Source organism: Staurois parvus, unplaced genomic scaffold (assembly GCF_062004578.1).
Source record: "Staurois parvus isolate SC_StPar_1 unplaced genomic scaffold, SC_StPar_1.0 ptg000075l, whole genome shotgun sequence".
NCBI lineage: Eukaryota > Metazoa > Chordata > Amphibia > Anura > Ranidae > Staurois > Staurois parvus.
The window spans coordinates 827,581-853,569 of record NW_028317871.1 but is presented as its reverse complement, the minus strand read 5'-3'; the positions used below and the strand labels follow the sequence as shown (position 1 = coordinate 853,569).

Here is a 25,989-nt window from a genome sequence, read left to right as displayed (position 1 = left end):
AGGTTTTTAATTGTTCAAAGGCTGCTTGAGCCTCAGGAGTCCACTTGAAAGTAACATGTTGCCTGGTTAACTGTGTTACTGGTGCAATGATACCTGAAAAGTTCTTAATGAATTTTCTGTAAAAATTGGAAAATCCCACAAAGCGTTGTACTGCTTTCCTGTCTCTTGGAACGAGCCCCATTCTAATACGGGAGTCACCTTCTGGGGATCCATAGCAATGCCATCGGGGGTGATCACAAGTCCGACGAACTGAATAGTCTGTTTCTCGAACTCACAATTTTCAGCTTTGGCATAGAGTTGATGTTGGGGTAATCTATCCAGAATCTTCTTTACATGATCCCGGTGTCGTTCAATTGAGCTGGAAAAGACTAGGATGTCATCCAAGTAATTGATAATAAATTAATCAAGATAGTCCCGAAATATATTGTTCACAAAGTGTCGGAATGTTGCTGGGGCATTACAGAGGCCAAATGGCATCACCAGGTATTCCAAATGCCCAAAGCGTGTTCGAAAGGCCGTCTTCCATTCATCCCGTTCGCAAATTCTGACTAAATTGTAAGCGCCTCTCAGATCCAGCTTTGAAAAGACACATGCCCCTGTAAGCCTTTGGAACAATTCGGGAATCGGGAAGAGGATAGCGATTCTTGACTGTTATTTTATTCAGATCACGGTAGTCTACACATGGTCTGAGGGTATGATCCTCCTTCTCGACAAAGAAGATTCCAGCTCCCGCTGGTGATGTAGAGGGCCGAATAAACCCTTTTTCCAAGCTTTTATCTATATAACTCCAGAGGACCTCTAACTCCAATTCGGAGAGAGGGGGTAAATTCGCACAAAAGGAATTTCTGCACCAGGCAGAAGTTCAATAGGACAATCATAAGGGCGGTGCGGAGGAATAGAATTGGCACTCTTTTTGTTGAATACATCCAGGTAATCATGGTAAGCGACAGGAACGAGTTTCATCATCTCAGAATCAGGATGGATACGAAGAAGAGGAGTTACTGTGCATGGTTCCTTTGGAATGCAATAGTTCTGACAATATTTGGAAGACAAAAGGATCTCCTCAGAAAACCAATTGATGGATGGGTTGTGCGCTCTTAGCCAGGGCATGCCGAGGATGACCGGAAATATTGGTGAAGTTATGACATCCAGATATAGAAATTCCTGATGTCCTGAGGAGGAGTGGCAGAAAATTGGCATAGTCTCTTGTGTCACAGGACCAGAACTGATACCAGAGCCATCAGCCAGATGGACTGAAAGTCTTTGTGTCTTAGTACGGAGCGGGATCTTATTTTGGTTAGCGAAGGTCGAATCAATGAAGCAGCTACAGGCACCAGAGTTTATAATTGCTAGAACAGTAATAGTTCTTTCAGCAAGTTGTAAGTGAAGGTGGAAGGAGAGGTGCATTTTTATCTGGCCTCCTGGAGAAGCAGAACTTCATTCTGGGAAATACATTGAGTTTAGGGCTAGTCCAACCTTCAGCTGATTTGTTACATATGTCTTTTTTTACATTTGATGTATATTACACCCTGTATGATTGCACAGTGTAAGATACTAGGAGTGTGACATCCATTCCAGATGAGTTCTAGCTATTGATATTATATATGAATGTGCTATATTTTTAACTTGATATTTTAACTATTTGTACTAATAAAACAATTTGGTTTTATTTACTTTGTGTGACTCAAAAGTCAGTTGGATCTATTATTTGTCCATTTTTCAGTGTTTCAAAGCTCAAAGCATTACCTCATACTTCCCAGGGAGCACAGAAGGTGCTGTTTATCCAGCTATTCAGGAAGTGTTTCCCTGTATCCACTTTTTGGGTCTTACTAGTCTGCACTTGCTGACTGCCAGAGTATTCTTGGAGACAGAGAGGAGGATAGATGTGTACCTGTAATGGGTACTGAATGCACAAACTTCCACGTTCTGGGGGATTTTACTCTGCTCTCTTATCTATGTTACTATGCAGGTTCTGAACATGTGGTGAATGTGTTGTTCAGCAAAATGGTGGTGGTTACAGCATTGGAACATTAATGGACACAGTAAAGTTGTAGGACTGTGGTGAAAATTACTATCAAAATTTGTTTTTTAGATACTGAACTATTTCCTAATAGGCACTACATTTTAAATGTAGGTGACTTTAAAGGCCAATTAACCAAAACAAGTTAGGTATCTCTGCAAATTTCAGAAGCAAAAACATAATTTTAGGGCTATCATTTTGGTTTAACTCTAAAATGATGAGCTAAAGATGCTAGTGTTGCCTATTTACAAATTTGAATATTAAGGTTTTCTGTGATTTTGCAAGGGTATGCTGTTTTGTAGCTGGATATAGTTAGCATGATCTAAGATCCAGCAATGAGCAAATCAGCCACAATGTACATCTTTACTTTCACCACTTCCTGACACTATTTTACTTTGAGAGGCCAGGCAGTGAAGTTTGGTGATTTAGCAATCACCACACTGTCACCACTTCCTCTACAATCACCACTTTTGGCTGTCAGCATGATGTAGTAGTGGGTAGAAGAGCACCGCTAGTATATAAGGGAGGATGTAGCTGGTGGAAGTGCTTACAATCTATAAGAATGGATAGAAACAGACATATGGCAACTGACTCACCCCATAGACAAGGAGTATACCTTTTACTCATCTCCCCACAACTCATTCTCTAAGATAGACACTTTATCTCCTAGATTGTAAGCTCGAAAGAGCAGGGCCCTCAATCCCCTCATGTTTTGCATTGTATTGGTATTGTTCTGTCACATGTTCTGTCCCCCTTTGTAATGTACAGCGCTGAGCGAACTATTGGCGCTTTATAAATACTGTATAATAATAATAATTTTGCTCAGCATCTACACTATCACTCGTCAAAGAGACCAACATAGACAACATACCAATTTCACACTACAGTCCAATAAGCTTAACTTTAGCTGAAATGCAACCTCAAGGATATGTAAGATTGTGGAGGTTCCCTTCCTATTTAGCTCAAAGTGAAAATTTCCAGTGCCATCTGAAAAATGCCTGGAATGAATTCAAACTAACTGTGGCCATGCTTTAAATCCTAACTTGTTTTGGGAAATGGCTAAAACCATCCTCAGGGGCAAGATAATAGCTTATGTATCACAATTCAAAAGACTTTCAGCTGATAAATATATTTCAGCTAGTATTGCTTTGAGAAGAGTGCAAAACAATTTAACTCAACTTAATACAATGAAAAATAAAAAAGTCTGGCATGAAGCAAAGAGACAATTTGATCTGTGGACTGACCAACAAGAGCAGATTAAATCATCATTTGCTTCAATACAATTTCATAAATTTGGCAATAAATCTGGAAAATTACTAGATAAACGTTGCAAAGGCCCTTATAAACGCACCCATATTTTAGTTTTTAAAAATCCTAAAGGATCTATGGTTAATACCCTGTCTGAAATAAATTAATTACTAACAGACTTTTATAAGGATCTATACTCACAAGAGCCCTTTAATAGTGCAATTGCCACCTCACTTGTGGATCAAATCAACCTACCCAAATTGACAATTTCCCAAACAATCTAAACGCACTTATTACTATTTAGGAAGTTCAGCATATGATCAAAAATTTGGTGAATAATAAATCATCAAGCCCGGATAGTTATTCATCTGAATTTTATAAAATGACACAAAACTATAATTTATTAACAAAAATCGCTACAAACATTAGGGAAGGGGGACCATATTTGCCTACAGGATTACAAGCATATATAATTTGAATAGCAAAAAGGATAATGACCCAACTTTGGCAGGCTTTTACAGGCTCATTCCACTTATAAATGTAGATGTAAAGATTCTTTCAAATAGTGTGGCTTCCTACTTAGCAGAGATTATCCCTACTACAATACGTCACGCACAGGCAGGATTTGTAAAAGGACAATCAGCATCGTTGAATATTTGAAAAATTATACTAGCTCTTGAAAATGCCAAATCCTTTCCAGATACCGATACAGCTATTATTACACTAGATGCTGGAAAAGCATTTGATAATGTTAATTTAAAATGGCTTTTTATGGTAATGAATAAAATGGGCTTTGCGGGCTTCATTTTAATCTTGTCAGCAATATGTACTCCTCCCCTACAGCTTGTTTAATCAGTTCAGGACATACTGTATATCAGACAATATCCCTTTATCCATTCTTTTAGTAATGCCTATGTTGAAGGTTAGACCCAAAAAAAATGTAAATTTGAAAACCGTAATGAGTTTCCATGCGAATGGTCTGGCAAGGTTTGAATTTGGGTTGGCGGTTGATAAATTGTTGTGCATATAAATTGCTTTGATCCACAATCAACGGATACAGATATTCTGTGAAAAACAGCTCCAAAAATCAAGGAGGTATGTGAAAGACCAAGATGTACTAGACCGCTGGTACTCGCCAGTTCACCAAAAGGTAGAGCGGCACTAGTACTGGCACTCTGCTGCATATGAGAGTCATCAAAATTTACCGGCAAGTACTAACAGAGATCAGGCCTGATTCTGCCAACACTGCGGTTTTGTGTGCAATGTATCAAGTGACAGTGACCTACTGGCACTGCACTTGCTGGGGAAGAAGGGGAGGGTAAGCGTAGGGGCTAAACACAGGTGCTGGCAGGTGCCGGGGCTGATCCCGCTAACGCTGCATTTTTGGGGACGCTATACTAATGTGAACACTGGTATAGTGCTGATCTGATCAAAGATATTGACCCGTTCAGACACTATACTAGCAATGGAGGTTTATTGTACATGAGCGTGCTCCTGGCAATCAAGGGGTTAAATGTGATGACTGATGGGCAATCTGATGCTATCTGGGAAGGGCGTGAAAACCATGGGAGCACAAATCATGTATATATATATATATATATATGTATATATATATATATATATATATGATTTTGCGCACCCATGCCGCCCTGTAGCAATATGTCTGCTATAGGCTGGTCAGGAAGCGGTTACAGAATAGGTTTGTGTTACGGCGCTGCATTACTTTAACTGACAATTGCGCGGTCATGCAACACTGCACCCAAATTACATTTACGTCCTTTTTTTCCCACAAATTGAGCTTTCATTCGGTGGGATTTGATCGCCTGTGCGTTTTTCATTTTTTGCGCTATAAAAAAAAAAGTCTGACAATTTTGAAAAAAAACAAACAATATTTTGGACTTTTTGCTATAAAACACGTCCAGTAAAAAAATGTAAAAATAAAATTTCATCATACATTTCGGCCAAAATGCATTCTGCAACATGTCTTTGCTAAAAAAAAAAACAATACGTGTAAATTAATTGGTTTACGTGAAAGTTATAGCGTTTACAAATGGCGGGAAAGATACTGGGATTTTTAATTTTTATTTATACTAATAATGGCGGCGATCAGCGACTTATGGTGGCGATCAGCGACTTATGGCAGGACTGCGGCGGACATTCTGACACTGGGGGGGAACTGACTTGGGGTCACTGACATCCCCAGTGACACCAATACAGTGATCAGTGCAATTAAAAAAATACTGACACTGTACTAATGGCACTGGGGAGGAAGGTGTTAACATTTTTATTCAATGACAGGGTTAACTGTGTGAGGGGAGTGTTTTACTAGGGGGCAAGGGGGTGTACTGCAGGGAGACATGCTGATCCGGACAGATAAACTCTTCTGTCCCGATCAGCTTGTCAGGAGCTGACAGGGAACTGACAAAGAGCAGAGCTGTGTGTAAACAATGCAGCCCTGCTCTGTCAGTGTTTGCCGCTAATCGCCGGGAAACGGCCGGTAATGACTGACTGTGACCCGGCGACTGACATCCGCAGCCGCGATTGGTGACACAGGTAGGGTGGTGGCACAGCCGTGCCGCCCTGCAAACGTTTTAATGTAGTGGCTGGTCTTAAAGTGGTTAATTGTCGCTATCAGTGACAGGAACTTTGCATTTTATTTGACTTTAGCGCTGCACTTTTCTGTTTCATAATATAGATATCCAGTATGATATTTTTCCCCTTTGAGATCTGATGTGTTTTCAAAGTGTTCCTTTAGTTTTTTTGAGCAGTGTATATTCCAGATAAAGAACTAAATAGTACCCTTTGTTTTACAAAATGCTCACAGTTCTCAATATGTGGAAATATTGGTTACCTGGGATTTCATGTTATTACATCTAGTTTTTAGGAGCAGGAATAACATCCATACATAGAGGGTTATATTTTATATGTGGATATAAAGCTTACGCCTGGATTCCTATTAATGTTACAGGTACATGTTATATTGGGAAGTTATTACCTGCACTACCAGGTCAAATTCCAGAATACCCTTTTAGTGTTCAAAAGAGAACTGTTCACTGAAGGTGACATGGCATGGTTTTGGTTCCCTTCCTGGACAGGATGGGTAATTGAAGTAATAAACAATTACACTAGAATTTGATGAGATTATTAACCTTACTACCAGTGATTTAAGTGTATTAAATGAAGAAATAGCTTAGCTTAGAAAATAAGTATTAGAGCATAAATTAACGCAAACTTATCTCACTGCCGCTCAAGGAGGGATATGTAAGGTTATCCACACTGACTGTTGTATATACATTTCTGATAATGAGAACATTATTAAAGGTCATCTTGCTAGGATAAGAGAACTACAGAATAAGGTCAGAGATATTGCTAAAGATAAATGGAACCCCTTTAAGGAATTAGGAGTTTTTGCATGGTATAGCAACATGGTTACAGAAATTAGGTGCTCACATTGTGATGTTTCTACTTCTCATACATGTTATTTACTTCCTCATCAGACTATGCCTCTGTGTGATTAGCCACTGTACCAGCAGATGGTCCACCATCCCTGATGAACCCATTATTTTAAGGAAAATGGGAGAGAGCGGAACAGGACGCCATCTCTCTGCGCCAATGTACCAAGAGCTGCCAGCAATCAGCTGAATGTAATGTGGACAAGAATGGTGTTATATAAACAAAGATGGGAAGTGACATTGACTTTCACTGTATTGTTCATTTAAGCACAAGATACTCCATCTTGCTTGCAATGCTGAAATGTGCCCTGTGCCCCTCACTTAAAACACAGACGCAACAGACCTAGATGTTCTCTCTCTCTCCCCGTCCCTTCTTGAGGTTTTAGTTTCGCAACTGTTAGGCATAGTCTATGACATATGAAATGTGACATTATTCTATTTGCTAATTTTTAATAACATCTCACACCACCCCCTTAAATAAAATGTAATAATACATTTTCTCAGAATGGATACTTTAAACCACAGTGATTGTGTTCTGTGAATCTGTTCCTGCAATTACAGTTTTACTCTTTTATTTTCAGTGTCTCAGCCAGAAATCTTCCAAACCATTACCGAGCTGGGGTATGACTCAAGGCACTGTTTTGTAACCTTATTTTTCTTACAAAACATTAAAAAGAATGTAAAAAAAAAAACACACTAGAAACATTTTTGTGCATGTCCCTTCAAATAATTTCGGACAAAAGCTGTGTACGAACAATCAGATTATCGCATGATCGCTTCGAAAGCGGCATTTTACGTACAATTTCCTGATCGTGTGTACTAGTCTTAAGAGTACTGCAATGAATGAGTACAAGGAGTAATGCCTAAACAAATTCACTACTTCACATTCTACAAAGAAAACATATCTAGGAAACAGATACAATTGTGGCCAAAATATTGACACCCCTGCATTTCTGTCAGATAATGCACAACTTTGCCCAGAAAATTGTTGCAATTACAAATGTTTAGGCGTTCTCATGTTTCTTTGTTTTGTTTGTATTGGTTTGACACAAAAAAGTAGAGAAAAAAAAGCCAAATCTGACACATTCCATGCAAAACTCCAAAAATGGACTGGACAAAATTATTGACACCCTCAATTTAATATACGGTAACACACACCTTGGAAAAAATAACTGAAATCAATTGCTTCCTGGAACCATCAATGAGTTTCTCTACTGGAATTTTGGACCACTCTTCTTTCTCCAAATGCTCCCGATCTCTCAAATTGGAAGGGTTCCTATTCCCAAGTGCTGTTTTAAGATCTGTCCACAGGTGCTCTATGAGATTGAGATCTAGACCCAACTTTCTGACACTGGGCCCTACATTGCACCCCATAATTCTTTGGTAGTCTTCAGATTTCATAATATCCAGTGCCTGAAGCAGCAAAGCAACCCCAAAACATTAGTGAACCTCCACCATGTTTGATTGTAGGAACTTTATACTTTTCTTTAACCACTAGCCTACAGGGCACTTATCCCCCCTTCCTGCCCAGGTCAATTTCCAGCTTTCAGCACTGTCACATTTTGAATGACAATTGCGCGGTCATGCAACACTGTACCCATATGAAATTTTTATAATTTTTTTTGTGACAGATAGAGCTTTATTTTGGTGGTATTTAATCACCTCTGAGTTTTTTATTTTTGCTAAACAAACCAAAAACTACTGAAAATTTTGAAAAAAAAAAATTTTTTCTTAGTTTTTGTTATACAATTTTGTACATTAGTGATTTTTCTCCTTCACTGATGTGCGCTAATAAGGCTGCAGTGATGGGCACTGATAGGCTGCACTGATGGACACTGATAGGTGGCACTGATGGGCATTGATGAGGAGGCACTGGTAGGTGGCACTGATCGGCATTGACAGGCATCACTGATGGGCACTGAAAGGCAGCACTGATATATGGCACCGATAAGCGACACTGACTGGCACTGTCTTGCACTGTTAGGTGGCACTGATAGGCAGCACTGACAGGCGGCACTGATGCACACTGATAGGCGCTGATTGGCAGCACTGATAGGTGGGCACTGACTGGCACTGATGGGTGACACTGAAAGGCAGTTCAGATGGGCGCTGATATGTGGCATTGATGTGCACTGGTAGGCACTGATGTGTGGCAATGATGTGGCACTGATGGGCACTGGCATGTGGCATGGATGAGTACTGAGAGCTGGCACTGATGGACACTGACAAGTGGCACTGCTGGAGCTACACAGAACATCAGGGCACACTGATCATCAGTGCCCTGATGATCAGTGCACATGTCCCCTCCGAGGAATGCCGATTACCGGCTATCCTCTCCTCACGAGCTGTCAGCGTGGCAGCTCGTGAGGAGAGAAATGCCAATAACCGGCATTTCCCTGTTTACATGCGATCAACTGTGATTGGACACAGCTGATCACATGACCGAGCCGACATCTTCGGTTCTTTCCATGGATCGGTGATCCGCTGTGTCTGAGGGACACAGCGCACCGCCGATCGCAGAGCTGCACACTCCCGGAGCCACGCATGCGCGGTGAGAATGGGAGGACGTCATATGATGCCCTCCCAGAACGAGATAACCGCCTTGCGCCCGTCATTGGACTATATGGCGGGAGGCGGTTAAAGGCATCATTGCATTTTTCTGAAAACAGTAGAATGATGGGCTTTACCAAAAAGCTTTGTTTCGTCTGTCCCCGTCACATTCTCCCAAAAATTTGGCTTCCTCAAGTAAGTTTTGGCAAACTGCAATCTGGCTTTTTTATGTTTCTTTGTCAGTAGTGGGGTCCTCCTGGGTTTCCTACCATAGCGTCCTTTTTCATTCAGATGGTGACGTATAGTGCAAGCTGAAACAGTTGTACTGTGTGCATGAAGGTCAGCTTGAATTTGGCTGGAAGTTGATTGAGGTTCTTTAGCCACCATTCGAACAATCCTTCTTTGCAATCTTCAATAAAGTTTTCTCTTTCCACCATGTCCAGGGAGATTAACAACAGTGCCACGGGCTGTAAACCTTTTGACAAGGTTGCACACAGTGGATCCAGGAATATTAAGATATCTGGAGATGGACTTGTAACCTTGATATGCTCCATGCATTTCCACAATTTTAGTTTTCAAATCTTCAGGCAATTCTTTGATACTTTTTATCTTCTCCATGCTCCATACATGCTCCTCACAGAGACACACAACACAAAGTTTGAGTTAATTTTTCACCATTTCAACTGGTTGCTGTGTGATTTATGCATTGTCAGTACCTGTTACAGGTGAGTTTAATTACAAATTACAGGAGCATCACAAACTTGGAATGCACTTATTTCTTACAATTTTGAGAAGGTGCTAATTTTGTCCAGTCAATTTTTGAAGTTTTGCGAGGAATGCATCAGTTTTGGCTTTTTGTTTCTCTGTCATACCAATAAAAACAAAAGAAATAAACATGAGAATGCCTAATCATTTGTAATTGCAACAATTTTCTGGGCAAAGTGGTGCATTTTCTGACAGAAATTCAGGGGTGCCAATATTTTTGGCCATCACTGCATATTTAGGTCTTTTACCAAGACAACGATAGAGACTCTTCAAATGTACTGGCACTATTTCATGACAAATATAACCAACCTTGCCAAGGCTTGAATTTTTGCTGCATGTCGCTCTTCCTGTTCTGCCATTTTCCTCCTCAGGTTGTCAATTTCCAACCTTAGTATTGAAGAATGTTCCATCTCAGAATCAAGCAGGTTTCTCAGTGATCTGGAAAAAAGAAAGAACCATCAGTTTGAAAGAGAGATAAAGATGTTAAAACACACATACATACTTCTACAAACAGTGGATATAAAAAGTCTACACACCCCTGTTAAAATGTCAGTTTTCTGTGGTGTAAATAAATTAGACAAAAATAAAGTATTTCACAACATTTTCCACCTTTAATGTGACCTTTAAGCTGTACAACTCAATTGAAAAACAAACTGCAATCTTTTAGGGGGGGGAGTAAACATAAAAAAATAAAATTATGTGGTTGCATATGTGTGCACACCCTCTTATAACTGGGGATGTAGCTGTGTTCAGAATTGAGCAATCACATTCAAAAGCATGTTAAATAGGGATCAGTACACACCTGCCATCATTTAAAGTGCCTCTGATTAATCCCAAATAAAGTTCAGCGGTTCTAGTGGGTTTTTTCTGACATTTTCTTAGTTGCATCCTACAGCAAAAGTCATGGTCCGCAGAGAGTTTCCAAAGCATCAGAGGGATCTCATTGTTAAAAGGTATCAGTTAGGAGAAGGGTACAAAAGAATTTCCAAAGCATTAGATATACCATGGAACACAGTGAAGACAGTCATCAAGTGGAGAGATATGAAGCAACAGTGGCATTACCAAGAACTGGACGTCCCTCCAAAATTGATGAAAAGACAAGAAGAAAACTGGTCTGGGAGGCTGCCAAGAGGCCTACAGAAACATTAAAGGAGCTGCTGGAATATCTGGTATTACTGGCTGTGTGGTACATGTTACAACAATCTCCTGTATTCTTCATATGTCTGGGCTATGGGGTAGAGTGGCAAGATGGAACCCTTTTTATACAAAGAAAAACATGCAAGCTCGGCTAAATTTTGCAAAAACACATCTGAAGTATCCCAAATGCATGTGGGAAAATGTGTTATGGTCTGATAAAACCAATGTTGAATGTTTTGGCCATAATTCCAAAAGATATGTTTTGCGCAAAAAGAACACTGCTCATCACCAGAAAAATACCATACCCACAGTGAAGCATGTTGGTGGCAACATCATGCTTTGGGGCTGTTTTTCTTCAGCTGGAACTGGGACCTTAGTCAAGGAAGAGGGAATTATGAATAGTTCCAAATACCAGTCAATATTGGCACAAAACCTACAGGCTAGAAAGCTGGACAAGAAGAGGAACTTCATATCTCAGCATGACAACAACCCAAAGCATACATCCAAATCAACAAAAGAATGGCTTCACCAGAAGAGGATTAAAGTTTTGGAATGGCCCAACCAGAGCCCAGACCTGAATCTGATCAAAAATCTGTGGGGTGATCTGAAGAGAGCTGTGCACAGGAGATTCCCTCGCAATCTGACAGATTTGGAGTGTTTTTGTAAGGAAGAGTGGGCAAATATTGCCAAGTCAAGATGTGCCATGAATCATACCCAAAAAGAGTGCTGTAATAAAATCAAAAGGTACTTCAACAAAGTATTAGTTTAAGGGTGTGCACACTTATGCAACCATATTATTTTAGTTTTTTATTTTTACTTCCCTCCACCTAAAAGATTTCAGTTTGTTGTTCAACTGAGTTGTACAGTTTACAGGTTACATTAAAGGTGGAAAAATGTTGAAATTATTTATCATTGTCTAATTTTTTTACATCACAGAAACCTGACATTTTATTAGGGTTGTGTAGACTTTTTATATCCACTATACACACACACACACACCAACTGGTCTGTCTAGAAACATATTCACACAAGAATCACATACAGTAAGAATCATAGGTAAGAGTTGTGCAATCTTGTGTGAAAAAAAATATAAACTGAACAGAAAAATAAACCAGATTCTATATAAACATAAAATATGTTTGTACCCAAAGCTAAGCAGTCAATGCAATCCCATCAGCTGTTTTTAGAATTTGGTCAAAGAACAGAAGTTTTGGTCGCAAACATATTAAGAAGTCTTCACTCAGTAACTAGTCAATCCATGAAAGTCAAATGAACGCCAACCAGCCTTAGAGCAGGGATGATTTTAGTAAAAAGGCCTTGCAACTCAAGGGACAGACAGGGAAAATCACAACTACCAAAGTAAAAAAGTGCTAATTATTATTATACAGGATTTATATAGCGCCAATAGTTTGCTCAGCGCTTTACAATATAACGGGAGACAATACAGCAACAATACAGTTCAATACAAGAGGGTTAGGAGGGCCTTGCTCCTTGGAGCTTACAATCTAAGAGGGAGGGGCTAGTGGTACAAAAGGTAGTAACTGTGGGGGATGGACTGGTAGGAGGAGTAGCAGATTCCATTATTAGCTGAGGGCAGGATAGGCTTCCCTGAAGAGATAGGTAGGCGAGAGTAGGCGATAATCTGATAAATTGGGGTAGAGAGTTCCAGAGGATGGGGGAAGCTCTGGAGAAGTCCTGGAGACAAGCATGGGAGGAGGAGACAAGGCAGCTAGAGAGCAGGAGTTCGTTCGAGGAGCAGAGTACAGTTTGGGTGATATTTGGAGACAAGATTGGTGATGTATTTTGGGGCAGAGTTATAAATGGCTTTATATGTTATTGTTAATGTTTTGAATGTTATCCGTTGGGCAATGGGAAGCCAGTGGAGGGATTGGCAGAGAGGGGTGGCAGACATGGAATGGTTTGCTAAGGTGCATGAGCTGGCAGCAGCATTCATGATAGACTGAAGAAGGGATAGCCTGTGATGAGGTAGGCCAATGAGGAGGGAGTTACAAGGTGACAGATAACAAGGGAGTGAATAAGTTACTGAGTAGTTTCTGAGGTTAAAAACAGCCATATCTTGGAGATGTTGCGGAGGTGAAGTCTGCATGATTTGGACAGCGATTGGATTTGGGGCTGAAAGGACAGATGGGAGTCTAGGATTACACCTAGTACCCTGGCATGAGGGGAGGGACTGATGGTTGTGTTATTGATCTTGATAGAGAAGTCAGGAGAGGGGGCATGGGCTGGAGGGAATACTATGAGCTCAGTTTTGGAAAGATTGAGTTTGAGGAAGTGGAGTGACATCCATGCCGATATATCACTTAGTAGGTTAGTAATGCGAGAGGAGACTGAAGAGGTGAGGTGAGGAGTAGAAAGATAGATTTGTGTGTCATCAGCATAGAAATGGTACTTAAAGCCATGGGAGCTTACCAAGTGACTAAGGGAGGAGGTGTAGATGGAGAAGAGAAAAGGCCCAAGGACAGAACCTTGAGGGACCCCTACAGAAAGAGGGAGTGGAGAGGAGGAGCAAGAGTTATTCAGTCAGGTCCATAAACATTGGGACATCGACACAATTCTAACATTTTTGGCACTATACACCACCACAATGGATTTGAAATGAAACAAACAAGATGTGCTTTAACTGCAGACTGTCAGCTTTAATTTACATCCAAATCAGGTGAACGGTGTAGGAATTACAACAGTTTGCATATATGTCTCCCACTTGTTAAGGGACCAAAAGTAATGGGACAATTGGCTTCTCAGCTGTTCCATGGCCAGGTGTGTGTAATTCCCTCATTATCCCAATTACAATGAGCAGATAAAAGGTCCAGAGTTCATTTCAAGTGTGCTATTTGCATTTGGAATCTGTTGCTGTCAACTCTCAAGATGAGATCCAAAGAGCTGTCACTATCAGTGAAGCAAGCCATCATTAGGCTGAAAAAACAAACCCATCAGAGAGATAGCAAAAGCATTAGGCATGGCAAAAACAACTGTTTGGAACATTCTTAAAAAGAAGGAACTCACCAGTGAGCTCAGCAACACCAAAAGACCCGGAAGACCACGGAAAACAACTGTGGTGAATGACCGAAGAATTCTTTCCCTGGTGAAGAAAACACCCTTCACAACAGTTGGCCAGATCAAGAACACTCTCCAGGAGGTAGGTGTATGTGTGTCAAAGTCACCAATCAAGAGAAGACTTCACCAGAGTGAATACAGAGGGTTCACCACAAGATGTAAACCATTGGTGAGCCTCAAAAACAGGAAGGCCAGATTAGAGTTTGCCAAACGACATCTAAAAAAGCCTTCACAGTTCTGGAACAACATCCTATGGACAGATGAGACCAAGATCAACTTGTACCAGAGTGATGGGAAGAGAAGAGTATGGAGAAGGAAAGGAACTGCTCATGATCCTAAACATACCACCTCATCAGTGAAGCATGGTGGTGGTAGTGTCATGGCGTGGGCATGTATGGCTGACAATGGAACTGGTTCTCTTGTATTTATTGATTATGTGACTGCTGACAAAAGCAGCAGGATGAATTCTGAAGTGTTTCGGGCAATATTATCTGCTCATATTCACCCAAATGCTTCAGAACTCATTGGACGCAGTGCAGAAGGACAATGACCCAAAGCATACTGCAAAAGCAACCAAAGAGTTTTTTAAGGGAACGAAGTAGAATGTTATGCAATGGCCAAGTCAATCACCTGACCTGAATCCGATTGAGCATGCATTTCACTTGCTGAAGACAAAACTGAAGGGAAAATGCCCCAAGAACAAGCAGGAACTGAAGACAGTTGCAGTAGAGGCCTGACAGAGCATCACCAGGGATGAAACCCAGCCTCTGGTGATGTCTATGCGTTCCAGACTTCAGGCTGTAATTGACTGCAAAGGATTTGCAACCAAGTATTAAAAAGTGAAAGTTTGATTTGTGATTATTATTCTGTCCCATTACTTTTGGTCCCTTAACAAGTGGGAGGCACATATGCAAACTGTTGTAATTCCTACAACGTTCACCTGATTTGGATGTAAATACCCTCAAATTAAAGCTGACAGTCTGCAGTTAAAGCCCATCTTGTTCGTTTCATTTCAATTCCATTGTGGTGGTGTATAGAGCCAAAAATGTTAGAATTGTGTTGATGTCCCAATATTTATGGACCTGACTGTAAGTAACTCTGAAGGAGCGCTGTGATAGGTAGGAGGAAAACCAGGAGAGAGCAGAGTCTTGCAGGCCAAGAGAGTGAAGGGGATGGTCAACAGTATCAAAACTATTGCACTTAGAAGCACTAGTAGAAGTAAACACATATCAGCAACCAAACATACACTATTAGAAGAAGTCCATGCCATGGCCATTGGTGACGATGAAGATTAAGTGAAAAGAAGACAATTGAAGATTGATCATAACATGCAAGTATGGCAGTAAGTGGCATCTTTATTGCTTAGGTGATGCTTATGTGGCTCTGACAACTTTCAGGTTGTGACAATGTACAATGAAGATGGCATTTCTTGCCATCATGTGAGAGGGAAATACTGTATAGTTACTGGCACTTTTAATAAACAAAGAGTGTAACTTCATATCTTGTTTAATAAAAAATCAAATACTATAGCAAAAATCAATATGCATATGACATTCGGACAATTAACAGTAAGTGTTGCATACTAAGAAACCTCTAATGGGTCAAGAAAGGGCCTTGAAGCCAAGTGAGCATGTTTTGTTCCAAGTGGGTTGGCAGGGGTTCCATTAACATTTATATTTGCAGAGAATCAGGTTCCGGTGTATCTGCCGCAGCAATCTGACAGGAAGTGGGAGCAAGCAACTGTCAAAACCAGGTACCCGCTGGAGGAGGAGGAGGAAAAGTAGACCTTCCCCTTTTGGGTGAAGTTCCACTTTAAAATATATTTAATTTTGTAGATTTTTAAAAACAAACTGAAGGAAATAATAGAATACACACTTTTGTCCCCAGTTCAACCAGTGGTCATTTTAATCATTTTCATTCTCCAATATTTCTAGTACAAATCCTTGCAGTTATTTTATGAAGAAAATGAAAACAAAAAGGAATGAAATGGCAAAAAGTAAGATGAGCAGGGCAAGGACTGAGTTATTGAGGGGTAATTAAATTAGAAAAAAAGGGTTAATAAAAGGTTATGTATTAGAGATTAAATTTGTTTCTGCTTTCAGGGCCCATTCACACCAGTGTTGCATCAGCTTGCGTTGTTTTCAGCTGTAATGTGTAGGGCACCACAATGCATGAAAGGCAAGTCGTGCTGCATACGTTGTGCAATGTGCAATGCCGTATATTGTATTACTGTATTAGTGCAGCTCCTGCCCATTCAGTATGAATAGGAATGCAGTGAACAACACTACACAGTATGTGTATTCTTACTATTTAAGTGTAGTGCAGCTGTATAGAACAATTGTACAACCGAAACTTATCAAAAGTGTTACTAAACCCAGTACAGTAAAATCAGTCTGCATATGCAGTAAAGGTGGATCCCTTCGAGAATGTGCGTGTGCACAAAACACGTGCTGATGTCACGCTGCCTTGTCCATGTGATGGTCCGGCTGCCATCTTTGTAAGTGCTTTTTATCCATTGATCATATACTACACTATATGATACTGTCTCCGGGCTCGGTCTATGAGCTTGCCCTCTAGGAGTAATCCCTTTCCTTGGTTCACCGTGGGCTGGAGATGGAGACTTGGCTACTCTACTTTTGATTGTTCATTTGGTGTATCACTGGCTTCTGGAGAGATCCCACTTCAACCGGGTCACCAGCAGGAGGAACAAGCAGGAACACCCCCTAGTGTCATTCTGCTCTGGGCTTGCTTGCTTGCTACTTACTTCTGGTGAGTGCATTATGGTGGAGGTGCAGTGCGGAAGTCACAGAAGTCACTACATTTTGTTGATTTGATCACATCACTATTTTTAGGACTATTATGATATTTAAAGGACTTATTTATTTTCATTTGTGATTTGTTATACCGTCCATTTTGTTTCTTCATTGGAGTATTCACTATTCTCTATTTCTTTTTTATGATGTTTCCTTTCCCTTTTACGATCATACTGGTCATCGATTATAACACACATTTTTATTAGCACTGCACATTGATATTATAATGCTTGTTATAGTAACTGTGGAACCTAAGGGTTTACTCCTCTGCATTGTGTAAAATTCGGTTTTATCCAGACTTCTCTGATCCTCCCCTTCTTCCATTGTCCCCCTCTTATCTCCTGATAAGACAGATCGTGTGGAGACACTCTGCACATGCTCAGTTTAGTGTGTATTGCTAGAGAGGTTTTTTTTTCCTTGGGAGAGTTCATTTGATCAGCACAGGGCCAATCAGCACTGTCCAGAAAGAGGTCAGGGGTTCTGCATCCTCCTAGAACAGAAAGAAAACTTCTCCTACAAGCTTTAATCAGTGCTCTGCTGAAAAGAAGACAATTGACAAATCACAAGACTGCTCTAACTGCTGATGAGAAAATGTTTTTTTGCAGTTTATGTTTACTAAAATAATTGCATTTCCATGTTCTGTGTACTGTGGTAGACCAGATAGAGTTATGCAGGGTACTGGCTTTAGTAACACTTTAATATACTATACACAAACACTGGCCAATTTTACACCAAGACCCTTACTTCAAATGACTTTACCACAACAACCCACGTTTTCGTACAGGAAAGTTCCCAGCTTAAAAGGGAAAATAGCACCTAGCAAACTTAAAACTAGGACAAAGAACACAGTTCCTCTCACCCTTTTCCCTATTGTTGATATGTATCAGTGCAAAAAAACCTTATGTAAGACATGCCAGTTTATTCATCATAGACAAAAGAAGTTCACTGTCAAAGGGATATCATATCAGATTAAGAAAGTTTACACACGCTCTTCTGAATACATGATCTATTGTCTAATTTGTTCTTGTGGTCTGAACTATGTGGGTAGAACCACACCAGGGGCGGACTGACAACTCATGGGGCCCCAGGGCAATAGGGCAACATGGGGCCCCTGTGTCCTCGCCCACACCCAAAAAAAGCCTATGAAAAAGCCAATGAAAGGTACCAGGGGCATCTCATGGGGCCCCCTACTGACCCCGGGCCCTCGGGCAGTGCTCGAAGGAATGCCACGGGACCTATATCTGGCAGAGAGCTTTTTGCATCTCTGTCAGAGGGAAACTTTTTGGATCTCTGTCAGAGGGAAACTTTTTGGATCTACACCTTGGATATGTTATCCCCTGGTGGCCTAAATGAAGAGCTTGAAATAAGCTCCATTTTATAGAGAAATTTGCTTCCTTCCAAATGGTGGTTATAAACAACCGCACAATATTCTATTTGTACTTTATCAATAATAGTCCGTTCCTACAACAAATTTAGGTGTATCCCTTCCGTATCCCTCTCTAATTTAAATACGATCCCTTTTAGTACACCACAAAGGGATAATAAAGAGATACACAAAATTCACATACTATTATAGCAAGCCCATTTATCCAAAATGCGCTCTTTTAATTTTGCTTTTATTATTATTTATTTTTATCCATTTTTAATTATGGTACAATAATCTACCTTTTTCATTATCTTATTAATTTATTCATTATTATTGTTTATTTTCACCGCCATTTTTCTATTCTAATTTTTTTCATAATTCATTTTATTGCCATTTTCTATTTCCCTTCTATCTAATATGACTTTTTTTAAGATATATGTTATTATATGTATACATACACACAAGTATACTTTTTAACTCAATAGCATTAGAGCTATTCTCTCGTGTGTATTTATATCTGTATTAATTCCTGTACAATGCATGTACTGTAGGTCCTTAAGACCCAGGAACTACTTGCCTCCCCCATTCTCTTCGCACTGTAAAATTGTCAGCATTCTATTGGGGCTCAGGTCTGAAGAAAGAGCCTACTGAGCATGCTCCTAAACGCATTACCGCTCGCTTCACCTCCTACATTCGACTCTGCTCTCCAAGCCTCATTTTGATACACAGACACATCCTAGTTTATACTTCCTAATTCTATAGACTGGGCTGCTGCTGGACGGCTGGTTGTCTCACCTGGATCCTAACACACCACACAATGAGTCTTTTTAACTATTTATCTTGTAAGTGCACTTTATCTATTGTTCACTGATAAATTGTCTATACTGCACTTAGAGGTGCCTTCCTCTCTTTTTCATGTTTACTGCATTAGAGCCTTGCTTCCACTCTAAAAAGAGCCGCCTCAATGTAACTGCTCCCATCCATCAATCCCTGATATTCATCTGGCACCTTTATCCTACAGCTGCAGAGGTTGGGCTCTAACAAGCACGCCCAATATAACATACATACACTAAAGATGTGCCTACACATATTTCCCAAAATGTGAAGTGTGCACTGTTATGGAATCATCGAGAACCCTCCACCGCATTCAGCAGTAGGGTTTCTCCTCCAGCCTCTCCCCTCACCCATTCATTTTTTGCATCTCAGTGGGACCATGGACTAACTAGAGGACAAAATTGTCGCCAACATTATGGCCTGTCCTTTGCAACTCCCCTGATGTTGTTGGTCTATGTGTAGGCAACATAGAAATGCAATTGGCTCTCTACACTGATGACCTTCTCCTTTTCCTAAAAGACTCTTGTTCCAAGCAATGTTACACATTCTTAATCAATTCACACTCTATTCTGGTTTACAGGTAAATTGGGGAAAATATCATATTTTCCCGATAGATCAAAAGGCGAATGAAAGCCACAAAACTTCCACTCCAAATCAGATAAATCAAATTTTTTGATGCAGATATTTAGGTATTACTATTAGAGATGAGCGAATCGAACATGACGAAGTGGAATTCGTTCCGAAGATTTGGAAAAATTCTATTCGCGACGAATCCGAACATTAGCAAACTTCTGATGCACAAATCGAATTTTCCCAAAAATGGCGGCGACATGTGTGGCGACGGAGAAAATGGACAGAGAAGATGGGGCGGGGATCTCTGGGAAGGCGCGCAGACAAGACGCGCTGACCCATAATGCATTCATGACATGTGATCGCATTAGCCAATCAGCAGCCAGCCAGCACTATAAATCGCGGCCATCTTAGAATTCTCCATTAGCCTCCGGTCATTCAAGAGAGACAGACCTGTGTGTATTAAGGGACAGAGTTAGGGCCACAGAGACTTTAGGGCCACAGAATCGTTACTCAGGGACACAGAATCGTTACTCAGGGACACAGAATCGTTACTTAGGGCCACAGCTATCAAAGAATCGAAAATTTAAAGTGACATACACCTTTTTTTTTTTGGTGGCTGTCGTGCACAGTTGGTGCTGCAGTTTGCCGATTGTGCAAAATAAACTGACTTTCTGCTTCACAACCACTATTGTATGTTCAAAGAGTTAAATCCATTTACACGCCGGGTGGCGGTAATATTTTTTGGGTGATTAGTGCATTCCAGTGACACAAACGTACAGTTTCCAGCCAACGGCAAGTTGCAATTGACCGATTGTGTACAATAAACTGACTTTCTGCTTCACAACCACTATTGTACGTTCAAAGAGTTAGATCCATTTACACGCCGGGTGGCGGTAATATTTTTTGGGTGATTAGTGCATTCCAGTGACATAAACGTACAGTTTCCAGCCAACGGCAAGCTGCAATTGACCGATTGTGCTAAATAAATTGACTTTCTGCTTCACAACCACTATTGTACGTTCAAAGAGTTAAATCCATTTACACGCCGGCTGGCGGTAATATTTTTTGGGTGATTAGTGCATTCCAGTGACAGAAACGTACAGTTTCCAGCCAACGGCAAGCTGCAATTGACCGATTGTGTACAATAAACTGACTTTCTGCTTCACAACCACTATTGTACGTTCAAAGAGTTAGATCCATTTACACGCCGGGTGGCGGTAATATTTTTTGGGTGATTAGTGCATTCCAGTGACATAAACGTACAGTTTCCAGCCAACGGCAAGCTGCAATTGACCGATTGTGCTAAATAAACTGACTTTCTGCTTCACAACCACTATTGTACGTTCAAAGAGTTAGATCCATTTACACGCCGGGTGGCGGTAATATTTTTTGGGTGATTAGTGCATTCCAGTGACATAAACGTACAGTTTCCAGCCAACGGCAAGCTGCAATTGACCGATTGTGCTAAATAAACTGACTTTCTGCTTCACAACCACTATTGTACGTTCAAAGAGTTAGATCCATTTACACGCCGGGTGGCGGTAATATTTTTTGGGTGATTAGTGCATTCCAGTGACATAAACGTACAGTTGCCAGCCAACGGCAAGCTGCAATTGACAGATTGTGCTAAATAAACTGACTTTCTGCTTCACAACCACTATTGTACGTTCAAAGAGTTAAATCCATTTACACGCCGGCTGGCGGTAATATTTTTTGGGTGATTAGTGCATTCCAGTGACATAAACGTACAGTTTCCAGCCAACGGCAAGCTGCAATTGACCGATTGTGTACAATAAACTGACTTTCTGCTTCACAACCACTATTGTACGTTCAAAGAGTTAGATCCATTTACACGCCGGGTGGCGGTAGTATTTTTTGGGTGATTAGTGCATTCCAGTGACATAAACGTACAGTTTCCAGCCAACGGCAAGCTGCAATTGACCGATTGTGCTAAATAAACTGACTTTCTGCTTCACAACCACTATTGTACGTTCAAAGAGTTAGATCCATTTACACGCCGGGTGGCGGTAATATTTTTTGGGTGATTAGTGCATTCCAGTGACAGAAACGTACAGTTTCCAGCCAACGGCAAGCGGCAATTGACCGATTGTGCTAAATAAACTGATTTTCTGCTTTACAACCACTATTGTACGTTCAAAGAGTTAGATCCATTTACACGCCGGGTGGCGGTAATATTTTTTGGGTGATTAGTGCATTCTAGTGACATAAACGTACAGTTTCCAGCCAACGGCAAGCTGCAATTGACCGATTGTGTACAATAAACTGACTTTCTGCTTCACAACCACTATTGTACGTTCAAAGAGTTAGATCCATTTACACGCCGGGTGGCGGTAGTATTTTTTGGGTGATTAGTGCATTCCAGTGACATAAACGTACAGTTTCCAGCCAACGGCAAGCTGCAATTGACCGATTGTGCTAAATAAACTGACTTTCTGCTTCACAACCACTATTGTACGTTCAAAGAGTTAGATCCATTTACACGCCAGGTGGCGGTAATATTTTTTGGGTGATTAGTGCATTCCAGTGACATAAACGTACAGTTTCCAGCCAACGGCAAGCTGCAATTGACCGATTGTGCTAAATAAACTGACTTTCTGCTTCACAACCACTATTGTACGTTCAAAGAGTTAAATCCATTTACACGCCGGCTGGCGGTAATATTTTTTGGGTGATTAGTGCATTCCAGTGACACAAACGTACAGTTTCCAGCCAACGGCAAGCTGCAATTGACCGATTGTGCTAAATAAACTGACTTTCTGCTTCACAACCACTATTGTACGTTCAAAGAGTTAGATCCATTTACACGCCGGGTGGCGGTAATATTTTTTGAGTGATTAGTGCATTCCAGTGACATAAACGTACAGTTTCCAGCCAACGGCAAGCTGCAATTGACCGATTGTGCTAAATAAACTGACATTCTGCTTCACAACCACTATTGTACGTTCAAAGAGTTAAATCCGTTTACACGCCGGCTGGCGGTAATATTTTTTGGGTGATTAGTGCATTCCAGTGACATAAACGTACAGTTTCCAGCCAACGGCAAGCTGCAATTGACCGATTGTGTACAATAAACTGACTTTCTGCTTCACAACCACTATTGTACGTTCAAAGAATTAGATCCATTTACACGCCGGGTGGCGGTAATATTTTTTGGGTGATTAGTGCATTCCAGTGACATAAACGTACAGTTTCCAGCCAACGGCAAGCTGCAATTGACCGATTGTGCTAAATAAACTGACTTTCTGCTTCACAACCACTATTGTACGTTCAAAGAGTTAAATCCATTTACACGCCGGCTGGAGGTAATATTTTTTGGGTGATTAGTGCATTCCAGTGACAGAAACGTACAGTTTCCAGCCAACGGCAAGCTGCAATTGACCGATTGTGTACAATAAACTGACTTTCTGCTTCACAACCACTATTGTACGTTCAAAGAGTTAGATCCATTTACACGCCGGGTGGCGGTAATATTTTTTGGGTGATTAGTGCATTCCAGTGACATAAACGTACAGTTTCCAGCCAACGGCAAGCTGCAATTGACCGATTGTGTACAATAAACTGACTTTCTGCTTCACAACCACTATTGTACGTTCAAAGAATTAGATCCATTTACACGCCGGGTGGCGGTAATATTTTTTGGGTGATTAGTGCATTCCAGTGACATAAACGTACAGTTTCTAGCCAACGGCAAGCTGCAATTGACCGATTGTGCTAAATAAACTGACTTTCTGCTTCACAACCACTATTGTACGCTCAAAGAGTTAAATCCATTTACACGCCGGCTGGCGGTAATATTTTTTGGGTGATTAGTGCATTCCAGTGACAGAAACGTACAGTTTCCAGCCAACGGCAAGCTGCAATTGACCGATTGTGTACAATAAACTGACTTTCTGCTTCACAACCACTATTGTACGTTCAAAGAGTTAGATCCATTTACACGCCGGGTGGCGGTAATATTTTTTGGGTGATTAGTGCATTCCAGTGACATAAACGTACAGTTTCCAGCCAACGGCAAGCTGCAATTGACCGATTGTGCTAAATAAACTGACTTTCTGCTTCACAACCACTATTGTACGTTCAAAGAGTTAGATCCATTTACACGCCGGGTGGCGGTAATATTTTTTGGGTGATTAGTGCATTCCAGTGACATAAACGTACAGTTTCCAGCCAACGGCAAGCTGCAATTGACCGATTGTGCTAAATAAACTGACTTTCTGCTTCACAACCACTATTGTACGTTCAAAGAGTTAGATCCATTTACACGCCGGGTGGCGGTAATATTTTTTGGGTGATTAGTGCATTCCAGTGACATAAACGTACAGTTGCCAGCCAACGGCAAGCTGCAATTGACAGATTGTGCTAAATAAACTGACTTTCTGCTTCACAACCACTATTGTACGTTCAAAGAGTTAAATCCATTTACACGCCGGCTGGCGGTAATATTTTTTGGGTGATTAGTGCATTCCAGTGACACAAACGTACAGTTTCCAGCCAACGGCAAGCTGCAATTGACCGATTGTGTACAATAAACTGACTTTCTGCTTCACAACCACTATTGTACGTTCAAAGAGTTAGATCCATTTATACGCCGGGTGGCGGTAATATTTTTTGGGTGATTAGTGCATTCCAGTGACATAAACGTACAGTTTCCAGCCAACGGCAAGCTGCAATTGACCGATTGTGCTAAATAAACTGACTTTCTGCTTCACAACCACAATTGACCGATTGTGCTAAATACACAAACGTACAGTTTCCAGCCAACGGCAAGTTGCAATTGACCGATTTACACGCCGGGTGGCGGTAATATTTTTTGGGTGATTAGTGCATTCCAGTGACATAAACGTACAGTTTCCAGCCAACGGCAAGCTGCAATTGACCGATTGTGCTAAATAAACTGACTTTCTGCTTCACAACCACTATTGTACGTTCAAAGAGTTAGATCCATTTACACGCCGGGTGGCGGTAATATTTTTTGGGTGATTAGTGCATTCCAGTGACATAAACGTACAGTTTCCAGCCAACGGCAAGCTGCAATTGACCGATTGTGCTAAATAAACTGACTTTCTGCTTCACAACCACTATTGTATGTTCAAAGAGTTAGATCCATTTACACGCCGGGTGGCGGTAATATTTTTTGGGTGATTAGTGCATTCCAGTGACATAAACGTACAGTTTCCAGCCAACGGCAAGCTGCAATTGACAGATTGTGCTAAATAAACTGACTTTCTGCTTCACAACCACTATTGTACGTTCAAAGAGTTAAATCCATTTACACGCCGGCTGGCGGTAATATTTTTTGGGTGATTAGTGCATTCCAGTGACACAAACGTACAGTTTCCAGCCAACGGCAAGCTGCAATTGACCGATTGTGTACAATAAACTGACTTTCTGCTTCACAACCACTATTGTACGTTCAAAGAGTTAGATCCATTTACACGCCGGGTGGCGGTAATATTTTTTGGGTGATTAGTGCATTCCAGTGACATAAACGTACAGTTTCCAGCCAACGGCAAGCTGCAATTGACCGATTGTGCTAAATAAACTGACTTTCTGCTTCACAACCACTATTGTACGTTCAAAGAGTTAGATCCATTTACACGCCGGGTGGCGGTAATATTTTTTGGGTGATTAGTGCATTCCAGTGACATAAACGTACAGTTTCCAGCCAACGGCAAGCTGCAATTGACCGATTGTGCTAAATAAACTGACTTTCTGCTTCACAACCACTATTGTACGTTCAAAGAGTTAAATCCATTTACACGCCGGCTGGCGGTAATATTTTTTGGGTGATTAGTGCATTCCAGTGACAGAAACGTACAGTTACCAGCCAACGGCAAGCTGCAATTGACCGATTGTGTACAATAAACTGACTTTCTGCTTCACAACCACTATTGTACGTTCAAAGAGTTAGATCCATTTACACGCCGGGTGGCGGTAAAATTTTTTGGGTGATTAGTGCATTCCAGTGACAGAAACGTACAGTTTCCAGCCAACGGCAAGCTGCAATTGACCGATTGTGTACAATAAACTGACTTTCTGCTTCACAACCACTATTGTACGTTCAAAGAGTTAGATCCATTTACACACCGGCTGGCGGTAATATTTTTTGGGTGATTAGTGCATTCCAGTGACATA

The 25,989-nt window shown here is 40.9% G+C and overlaps 1 protein-coding gene across 2 annotated transcripts in view; it reads right to left on the bottom strand.

Annotated features, from left to right (window-relative positions):
* SNX29 (sorting nexin 29) overlaps positions 1-25,989 on the bottom strand; it is a 1,801,773-nt gene that overhangs the window by 970,057 nt on the left and 805,727 nt on the right. For both annotated transcript variants that reach the window (XM_089669411.1, XM_089669412.1), the window contains exon 13: positions 10,345-10,473. In XM_089669411.1, the coding sequence (XP_089525537.1) occupies positions 10,345-10,473 (129 nt within the window). The remainder of the gene's footprint in view (positions 1-10,344; positions 10,474-25,989) is intronic.